The sequence below is a fragment of the Colobus angolensis genome, unplaced genomic scaffold (genome assembly GCF_000951035.1).
Source record: "Colobus angolensis palliatus isolate OR3802 unplaced genomic scaffold, Cang.pa_1.0 Scaffold39, whole genome shotgun sequence".
Lineage (NCBI taxonomy): Eukaryota > Metazoa > Chordata > Mammalia > Primates > Cercopithecidae > Colobus > Colobus angolensis.
The window spans coordinates 3,049,181-3,059,090 of record NW_012117265.1 but is presented as its reverse complement, the minus strand read 5'-3'; the positions used below and the strand labels follow the sequence as shown (position 1 = coordinate 3,059,090).

At 56.5% G+C, this 9,910-nt stretch overlaps 2 protein-coding genes across 2 annotated transcripts in view; both read right to left on the bottom strand.

Annotated features, from left to right (window-relative positions):
* Window positions 1-6,584, bottom strand: part of RAVER1 (ribonucleoprotein, PTB-binding 1) — a 29,869-nt gene extending 23,285 nt beyond the window's left edge. The window contains exons 1-3 of the mRNA XM_011954861.1: window positions 6,241-6,584; window positions 3,722-3,788; window positions 1,892-2,361 (exon numbers count right to left, since the gene is read on the bottom strand). Of these exons, the coding sequence (XP_011810251.1) occupies window positions 1,892-2,361; window positions 3,722-3,788; window positions 6,241-6,510 (807 nt within the window). The 5' untranslated portion in view covers window positions 6,511-6,584. The remainder of the gene's footprint in view (window positions 1-1,891; window positions 2,362-3,721; window positions 3,789-6,240) is intronic.
* A 143-nt stretch (window positions 6,585-6,727) lies between these two features.
* Window positions 6,728-9,910, bottom strand: part of ICAM3 (intercellular adhesion molecule 3) — a 7,774-nt gene continuing 4,591 nt past the window's right edge. The window contains exons 3-7 of the mRNA XM_011954862.1: window positions 8,624-8,929; window positions 8,020-8,307; window positions 7,483-7,737; window positions 7,115-7,363; window positions 6,728-7,011 (exon numbers count right to left, since the gene is read on the bottom strand). Coding sequence (XP_011810252.1) covers window positions 6,809-7,011; window positions 7,115-7,363; window positions 7,483-7,737; window positions 8,020-8,307; window positions 8,624-8,929 — 1,301 coding nt within the window. The 3' untranslated portion in view covers window positions 6,728-6,808. The remainder of the gene's footprint in view (window positions 7,012-7,114; window positions 7,364-7,482; window positions 7,738-8,019; window positions 8,308-8,623; window positions 8,930-9,910) is intronic.

Sequence of the window (9,910 nt, the reverse complement as noted above, 5' to 3'; positions counted from 1 at the left end):
TTATTTTTTTTTATTTTTTATTTTTTTTGAGATGGAGTGTTGCTCTGTCACCCAGGCTGGAGTGCAGTGGCGCAATCTCGGCTCACTGCAAACTCTGCCTCCCAGGTACAAGCGATTCTCCTGCCTCAGCCTCCTGAGTAGCTGGGATTACAGCCCTGTGCCACTATACCTGGCTAATTTTTTTGTATTTTTAGTAGAGACAGGGTTTCACCATGTTGGCCAGGCTGGTCTTGAACTCTTGACCTCAAGTGATCCACCTGCCTCGGCCTCTCAAAGTGCTGGGATTACATGCATGAGCCATCTCACCCAGCCTGTTTCTTGTTTTAAATATAGAGATGGTGTCCTGCTATCTCACCCAGGCTCATCTTGAACTCCTGGTCTCAAGTGATCCTCCTGCCTGTGCCTCCCAACAGACACCTGGTTTAAATGGGACACCAGTACCCCACTTACACGAGAGGGACCCACTCAAAGCCACAGAGCTGGGGGTCTGAGCCCAGGACTGTCTTTTTTTTTTTTGAGATGGGGGTCTAGCTCCATTGCCCAGGCTATAGTGTCATTGTGCTGTGGTGCGATCAAGGCTCACTGCATCCTCAGACTCCCAGGATCAAGCGATCCTGCCACCTCAGCCTCCTGAGTAGCTGGGACTACAGGCACACCATCATACCTGTCTAATTTTTGTATAGAGAGGATTTCACCATATTGCCCAGGCTGGTCTCAAACTCCTAGGCTCAAAGGATCCGCCCACCTCAGCCTCCCAAAGTGTTGGGGTTACGGGTGTGAGTCACTGCGCCTGGCCAGGACTACCCCTTCTAAGCCTCTGCACTGGCCTCCTCTCAGTGGTCCAAGCTCTGGAGCTAGGCTGCGGTATTCCGATCCCAGCTCTGCCAGACCCTGGCTGTTTAACTCTGGGCAAGTTACTTGACCCCTGTGTGCCTTGGTATCCTCACCCGAAAATGGGAGTAGTACCTGTCTCTCAGGGTTGCTACAGGATGAAGCAACTAAAGGTTATGTACTGAGTCCACAGCGAGTGCTGGAGGAATCCCCTTCAGGATCTCTGGGGATCAAGACCTTCTGGGGGCTCTTAGAGAGTGAGTCTGGCCTATTCTCGCCCCACTGCACCTGTCACAGGGCGAGGTGCACACACAGAAGTGCCTGGCACATGTGGTCTGAATGAACAAGGGCCTGTTGTGCCAATCCATTGTGCAAGTATTGAGTCCCTGCTTACGGAGGAGGGAAACTGTAGATCAGAGAGCCAGTGACTGGCCCGAGCTCGAGGGTGGGGCTGGGATCTAGCGAAGCCTCAGTCTCTGACCCCAAGGTTCAAATAGACTGTGGGCTCCTCTGCAGCCTCCTGAATGCCTGGCCAGGGTCCGGGACCCCATGGGAGGTTTGATGAAGGTACCAGCGAATGAGGAGGTGAGGGGTGAGCAAGCCTCGAGATCCAGTTACAAGAGTGGCCTCGCCTGCATCTGACAGAGCGACAGTGAGGCCTGAAGTTGCACAGGGATTCAAATCCTCTGGCCGGGCGCGGTGGCTCACGCCTGTAATCCCAGCACGTTGGGAGGCCAATGTGGGTGGATCACCTGAAGCCAGGAGTTCAAGATCAGCCTGGCCAACATGGCAATACCCCACCTCTATTAAAAATATAAAAACTATCCAGGCATGGTGGCGGGGCGCCTATAATCCCAGCTACTCTGGAGGTTAAGGCAGGAGAATCGCTTGAACCCAGGAGGCGGAGGGTGCAGTGAACTGAGACTGCATCACTGCACTCCAGCATGGTTGACAAAGTGATACTCTGTCTCAAAAAAAAAGAAAAGGTAGATGACTCCAAAGACTCCCTCAGGTGCTCCGGGCCTGGCACCTGCTCCCCAGTGCTCTCCACAAGGCTCACCTGGCAGAAGGTGGGGCTGTGGACAGCTGACAGCGCCCGGCACAGAGCGTCCACATCGTTGAAGCCAGGTGGTAGGCGGTCCACACAGAGGCAGCGGGAGTGGAGAAGGGCAGGCGTCAGTTGCCCGGCATCCGTCCAGTGCACGTAGAGGGTGCGCGGTCCCAGCGGCTTGCCCAGCAGGTCCGACTTGGCACGGGCAGCCGAGTCCTTCTTCATGTACTCGGCAAAGCCATACCCCTTGGAGTGGCCAGTGCGCTCACTGTAGACCAGGAAGCAGCGCTCCAGGCTGCCGAAGGGCCGCACCAACTCCTCGAACTGCTGCTGTGTGAGGCTGGGGGGCAGGTTGGCCACGCACAGCAGGGCATCCGTGGGCTGCAGCTGCACCGACAGCTCGCGCTCCCGTAAGCAGCTCTGGTGGAAAGCGTTGATTGCGGCCTCGGCCTGCTCCCCATTCAGCAGGGTCACGAAGGCTGCGGTGGGAGGAGGGCAGCGCGAGGTCAGCCGGGCCCCGAGGGCCTGCCCCTCCACCCTGCCACCCTGCAAAGCAGGTGGAACCTCCAAATGCTGGGCATTTCAGGTGCCCGCCGATCTGAACAGTTGCCAGCCTTGGTGACTCACACAGGCGAGCGCGCCTGCCATTGACTCCAGGCTCTACGAAGCCCACTCCCTCTCCCAGCCCTGCGTCCACCCGCACCCACAGCAGCGCCCACCAACTGTGGACCTGGCTCTGTCCTAGAACCGTGGGTCACTCGGATGATACCAAGGGCAGTGGTTAAGCCCATGCTCACTGGGGCCCAGAGTTAAGCCCCAAGCCCCAGGTGGCTTTGGGGGTATCAGTTTCCTCATCTGTCAAATGGTTATAACTTAATCATCACAACCAACATTTTGCCAGTGAGGAAACCGGCCCAGAGCAGCATCCCTGTGCCCAAGTAGGGGAGCCTGGACTTGAACCGAGGCAGCTGGACTCCAGAGCCCCACTCTACACACTGCCCACCCCTGCCACCTTTCCAGGCCACCAGTGCCCTGAACCCTGCTGCCACGTGCTGCCCCAGATTTGCAATCCACCCAGAGGCCACAGGAAGCTTTGTTCAAAATGATAACCAGATCATGCCACATCCATCTGGTGGCTTCTAGCTGCAGGGTGCAGTGCAGCCTGCGTGGGCTCGCTGACCTCCCCTCCCATCTCACCACTGCTATCCGGACCACACCAGGCACGCTCCAGAGGGGCCTTCGCAGCTGCTGTTCCCTGAGTGTGGACACTGAGCCCCACCTCCTCACCTGGCTAACCTGGCCCCACCCAGGTAGAAACCCTGTCTCTACTAAAAATACAAAAATTAGCCGGGTGTGGTGGCACATGTCTACAATCCCAGCTACTTGGGAGGCTGAGGCAGAGGAATGGGCTGAACCCAGGAGGCAGAGGTTGCAGCGAGCCAAGATCACACCACTGCACTCCAGCCTGGCGACAGAGCAAGACTCCATCTCAAAAAACAAAACAAAACAAAAACACACAAGCATGGGTGACTGGCTGGGTAAGGAAGAGGCAAGAGGGGTAGGAAGAGAATGAACCCATGGCCAAACGTTGTCAAGAATTAGCTCAATGCCAAGCGAGTGGAGTAGGGAAGAGAATCAGCCCAATGCCCAGTGTTCTTCAAGGAGAACATGAAGGCTGTCCCAAGATGACAGGATGACAGGTAGATTGGGGCAACCTGCCATTTTGGCCTGGGGGGCAATACTGGGCCTGAAGTTCAGAGCAGCAGACAGTGAGCCAGGGCCCTCCCATCTTCAGGGACAGTCATTCTCTGCCCTGGCCCACCCCATGGCCCCACAAACCTGTCCCTTTGTATTTGTCCACAAAACAGTATTTGAGCTCATAGTCACTGAGCAGGTCATGTACTTCCTGTGGAGATACAAGACAAAAGACAGGGAGTTACTGGAGATGGAAGGGGGCAACCCGGTGCCGCCCTCATAGCTGCCACCAGCTCTGAAGGCAGGTCAATTACCACCCCCCATTTTACCATTGAGGAAACTGAGGCTTGATGCAGTAATTTGGCCAAGGTCATTCTGCTCATACCTGGCAGAGCTGGGATTCAGAACCTGGCTGCAGACTGTGCTATTACCCAGGCAACATGCTCTTAAAGGGTATACCTTTAGATGGCTGGGTGGGGTGGCTCATGCTTATAATCCCAGCACTTTGGGAGGCCGAGGTGGGTGGATCACCTGAGGTCAGGAGTTCAAGACCAGCCTGGCCAACGTGGTGAAACCTTATCTCTACTAAAAATACAAAAATTAGCCAGGAGTGGCTACTGGTGGCGCCACTGGTTATAGGTGGCGCACACCTATAATCCTAGCTACTCGGGAGGCTGAGGTAGGAGAATTGCTTGAACCCAGAAGGCAGAGGTTGCAGTGTGCCATTGCACTCCAGCCTGGGCGACAAAGGGAGACACTGTCTCAAAAAAAAAAAAAAAAAAAAAGCCGGACTCACACCTGTAATTCCAGCACTTTGGAGGCCAAGGCGGGCGGATCACGAGATCAAGAGATCGAAACTATCCTGGCCAACAAGGTGAAACCCCGTCTCTACTAAAAATACAAAAACACAGCTGGATGTAGTGGAGTGCGCCTGTCATCCTAGCTACTTGGAAGACTGAGGCAGGACAATCGCTTGAACCTGGGAGGTGAAGGTTGCAGTGAGCAGAGATCAAGCCACTGCACTCTAGCCTGGCTACAGAGTGAGACTCCATCTAAAAAAAAAAAACAAAACAAAAAAGGAGTATGCCTTTAGGGAAGTCATTTAACCTCCATGAACCTCCTTTTGCAAGATTCACTGTTTCCAACAACTCTGTAAGTGAAGTATTAACAAACTCATGTTGTACATGAGAAAACCTAGGCCAGGAGAAGTGAAGAGATCGGCTGGAGGCCATGCAGTCGGGCGGCGCGGTCACCCACGGGTACCTGACTGGGAAGCCCACCTACTAGTAAGCCCCACATTCTGTGGGTTCACATGCCTCCCAATTTCCTCCTCCTGATAAGGCTGCCCTCTTGCAAACCAGCTCATTTATTTTATTTTTTTTTAGAGACAGGGTCTTGCTCTGTCACCTAGGCTAGAGTGCAGTAGCACGATAATAGCTCACTGTAGCCTCAACCTCCTAGGCTCAAGTGATCCTCCCACCACAGCCTCCTGAGTAGCTAGGACTACAGGCACGCACCACCATGCCTAATTATTTAAAATTTTTTGTAGAGATGGGGGTTTCACTATGCTGCCCAGGTTAGTCTTGAACCCTTGGGCTCAAGACAGCCTCTTGCCTCAGTCTCTCAAAGTGCTGGGATTAAAGGGATGAGCCACCGTGCCCAGCCTCAAGCCAGCTTTGAAGGCAAAGTGCTGGGGCCTGCTGGGGCCAGATACACTATGCATCTTGCAGGAGAAACAATGTGTTTCCTGCTTAGAGACTGCAGACACTGAGAGGAAGACCCAGAAACAAACCTGACCATCCTTAATGATGCCTGCCCCAATCTGTCCCTAAATTCAGCCCCTCCCAACATCCCTGGGGTCCCACTAGCCAGGTGCCCACCCATGGGCAGGGAGGGCCAGTGGCAGGTGTGCTGGTGGGCCAGAGAACAGGGATTCTCAGCAGAAGGAAGCGAGAACCTGTTTCACCGCCATAGGGCAGGGCAGTATAGATGCCATTTCCCCAGGTCCAAAGAGCATTGGGAAGCGCTGCCCCATGCTGGCCCCATGAGAAGGGCACTCCTAGCAGGAAGATTAGCCATGAGAAGATCCATAGAACACAGGCCCCGCTTCCTTCCTGTAGGTCTGTAGGCTGGTGGCAGGAGTCCCCATTTTCCCAAATTAATTCTGAGGTTTTGGGGGCTGAGACCCAGGGGCTGCTGTTACTTCCGGATTTATCTCTGAGAGCAGTGAATAAACGCGTGAGATGGAGGGGCATACTCTCCGCAGTCCTGAAACTTCTGGATTTGAGGTCCCACCACCCTGTGGTAGAGTGGGTGGAGAAAAGCATCATCCAAGCAGGGGGCAACTGGTGGTCCAGTGTACTAGCCCATTCACAATTCCCCAACAGGACCACAGCTGTCCGCCCCCTTCCATCACTTGGTGTCGACCAAGCCTGTGGTTGCCCCTAGCAACGCCCTCCCTCACTTCACAGCCGGTTTCCTCTTTCATCACCGCCCCCCCACATCCCGCTCTTGATCTCTCTCGATCCCGCGTGGATCTGGTGCTTGGACGCCCCCGCCAACGACCCCCGCGCACCTCAGCGTTGGTGTCGCCCAGTTCCCCCCGCGCACGCGCACCGTGGTATTTCCCGCCACGCTCCTACACCGCCCCCCCCCCCCAATACCTGGTTGGTCACGTCCCCCGGGAGGCCCCGGATCAGTATCTTGCGGCGGTTACGGAACTGGCGCTCGGTGTGTTCCAGGCGTTTCCGGATCTCTTCTGGATCTAGAGGCGGCAGCTCTTCTTCGGGCGCCCGGCGCTCCGCGGCATCGCCGACTTCGACCTCGGCCCCAGACTTCGGGCTCAGCGGGGGCCGGTGAGTAACGGACACGTCCGCCGCCATCTTGGGAAACCCGGCGCCTTCTGGGACCAGCGAGCCGGGGCGGAGCGGCATAGAGCGGCAACGAGGGCGCGCCCGTCGATTGGCTGAGAGAAGCCCCACCTCGTTCCCTCCCCCTTTATCCCATTGGCTAAGCCCCAGCCCGCCTCTCAAGAGTTCAAGCTGCGTCTGCGCGCCACAGACCCCGCCCCCTTCCGTCGCAGCGACGCTACTCAGTGGATGTGCACCTGGGTGGGAGAGCCTTGCAGCGCGGGTGGAATCAAACCACAGATTAGGGAGTTTGAAGGCTTTATTGGTGCGGAATCTGAGGGCACAGCCAAGCCCCCGCCAACTTTGACGCCGGATCCCAGCCTCACTCAGCTCTGGACGGTTCTTCCCCCATTGCCTCTGTCGGCTGCGTAGACGTGAGGGGCAGAGAGGTGCTCTCCTCCCTCACATGGTACCTGCCGCTCCGTTTATGCTCCCTGAAGACGTATATTAAGGCCACTACGACCGTCACCACGCCCAGGGTCACTAACACCGCCAAGACAACAGGGACAGAGTGGGAGTTCGGAGCTGTGCAGAGAAAGCGCTAAGTCAATATGCGTCCCCACTGTCTCCAACCCCCCCCGTCCCCCGCGGCTTGCCGGTCCAGACCCGCGGCCCAGTGTTAGCTCACCCTCAATATCCATCACCACGACCAGGGTGTATTTGCCTCGTGAGCTGGACGCTTGGCATTGATAAGTGCCATTATGTGTTACATTGACGAAGAACGGGATCCCCACCGGCACCTCCCGGTTGGAGCCTTCCTTCAAACACCGCAGCTGGGGGTACGGGTTGCCCCTGGCTTGGCACTGCAGGACGTGTCTCGTTTTGTCTTTCCACTTCAAGTGCTGGGGGCATGTGGCTCGGTCAATTTTGGGACCATCTGTGGAACCACCATGTGTGATCAGACACCCAACACACCCGAAGCACGGTGGTGCAGAGGAGCGTCTCATCTTTCCAGGGCAGGGGTGAAGGGATGAAAGGTCAGGGTGACTGACTCACACAGGACGCGCAGCTGGACGCTACTGTTCCTGTACAAGAACTCGCCGTCCACCTCGAGAGTGGCACTGCAGAGGAAGCTGCGTCCGTCGTCACTCTCGGTAGCATTTAAGTGAAGTTGAGCTGGCTGCCCCGGGGCTGCGGCTGGAACTCCGTCCAGCGTGACCTGGACTCGAGCCCCAGCCATGCAACTCACGGTCACTGTGGACCCCTCGGGGGCGCTGGGCTCGCTCAGGTTCAGAATGGGTCCTAGGAAGCCTAAAGGCGGGGCATTGCCCAGGAGCTTAATGAACGAGACCTTCCTGTGAGTCAAGCCGCTCCCTCCGCCCTCCCCTTTCGTCTCGGGATATCCAGGCCACGCTTTCGGCGTTCAAGCCTCGCCCTCTTTCTGGGCTTTGTCCAACTTCGGGCACTCAGGCCCAGCCCACGTTGCAACTACTATTGGGGCAAGTCAGGCCCCACCTTTTCGGCTAGTCTCCGCCCCCTCTGCCACGCCCCCAGACTGCTGAGGCCGCGCCCCCTTCCCACGCCTCCTCTTACTAAAGACGGTCAACTTCTCCCGGGCCTCCAGTCTCTGGCCCCCTAGGATCACGACGCAGACGATCTCCCGCGCACCCTCCTGATCTGCGCGCGCTGTGGCTGTGGCTGTGGCTGTTAGCATGTCCCCGTGGTTCATGACTGTCGCATTCAGCATCTGGTCCCCCAGCGCCAGGTAGACCCGGGCCTCTGAGGCCGGAAAAAGCCCGTCTAGAATGCAGTTCACCTGCCACGACTTTTCCACCTCCAAGAACCGGGGGGCCAGGAGGCGCGGGGGGGTCACGGGCAGGGCTGGGGAGAAAGGTGGGCATGAGCACAATCCCCAGGACCGTGCCTTCCCCAGGACACCTTCATCCCCCCACCAATCAGGAATTCTTGCTGACTGCGTCACCCTTCTTCCCAGGACACACACGGCCGTGAAAACGGCCTTCTCCAAAGATCCCACGGCTTGGGCCTCCCTTCTGCGGCCACCCTGCCCAGTGGCCTGGGGCTTTACTTCCCAGAAGCCTGTGAGGTCCGGGGCACCCCACTCTCATGAACCCCAAGGCCAGGGCACCCTCTACCCTGACTCAGCTCATCACCCACCATCTGAAGCCCCTTCTCTCACCAAAGGTTCGGAGCTGGCGGGGGGCTGAGGTGTTCCGGAAGACTCCCAGCCCCTGGGGCTTCATGTCCAGTTCTGTGCGGCATGAGAAATGGGCTCCGTGGTCCTTTCTGCTGGTCGGCACAGTGGCAGTGACCTCTGCTGGCTCCCCCACTGCGGGCTGCCGGCTCAGCTCCTCCTCCCGGCGGAGCAGCACCACCGTGAGGCTGGTCCGGGGCGACCCACCTTCCACTTGGCAGTGCAGGGTCAAGTTCTGGCCCACCGGCTGCCAAGAAGGCAGGGGTGCCAGCTCCACGCGCTCCGGGAGGCCTGAGAGAGGAAGGGAGGATGGCACTTAGAGGGTCCTGCAACCCCACCCACCCACCCCAGGGACTGGGGAGGAGACAGGGCGGTCCTGCCGAGAACTGTGAGCTTTGAGTTAATAAACTTAGAGGGCTTAGAACTGGGCCAAAGCCTTTGCTATTATCATTAGTGCAGTGATTATCATTTCCTGTGTTGTCAGACACCTTGCGAGGCGCTAAACAAAATTTGCTGTTCTCCAGGATGGCACAATAAAAAAATAAATAGAGGAAGGAAGGGATGAACATTTATGACTATTTGATATGAATATTACAAATTCCTGTTTATGGCCAGGCACTGTGGCCCACGCCTATAATCCCAGAGCTTTGGGAGGCTGAGATGGGTGGATCATGAGGTCAGGAGTTCGAGACCAGCCTGGCCAACATGGTGAAACCCTGTCTCTACTAAAAATACAAAAATTAGCTGGGTGTGGTGATGTGCGCCTGTAATCCCAGCTACTTGGGAGGCTGAGGCAGGAGAATCGCTTGAACCCGGGAGGCAGAAGTGGCAGTGAGCCGAGATCGCACCACGGCACTCCAGCGACAAGACTCTGTCTCAAAAAAAAGAAAAAGAAGAATAGAGCAGATTTCACTAGGTTGTTGTGTGCATGAAGGTGGATGACCTCTTGAAGGTCTAAGGAAAGATATTAAGGAAAGATATTAATAAACAGCAACTATTTTTTTTTCCCCGAGATGGAGTCTTGCTCTGTCACCCAGGCTGAAGTGCAGTGGTGTGATCTCAGCTCACTGCAACCTCCGCCACCCGGGTTCACGCAATTCTCCTGTCTCAGCCTCCCGAGTAGCTGGGACTACAGGAGCATGCCACCATGCCAGGCTAATTTTTTTTGCATTTTTAGTAGAGACAGAGTTTAGCCATGTTGTCTAGGCTGCTCTTGAACTCCTGAGCTCAGGTGATCTGCCCGCCTTGGCCTCCCAAAGTGCTGGAATTACA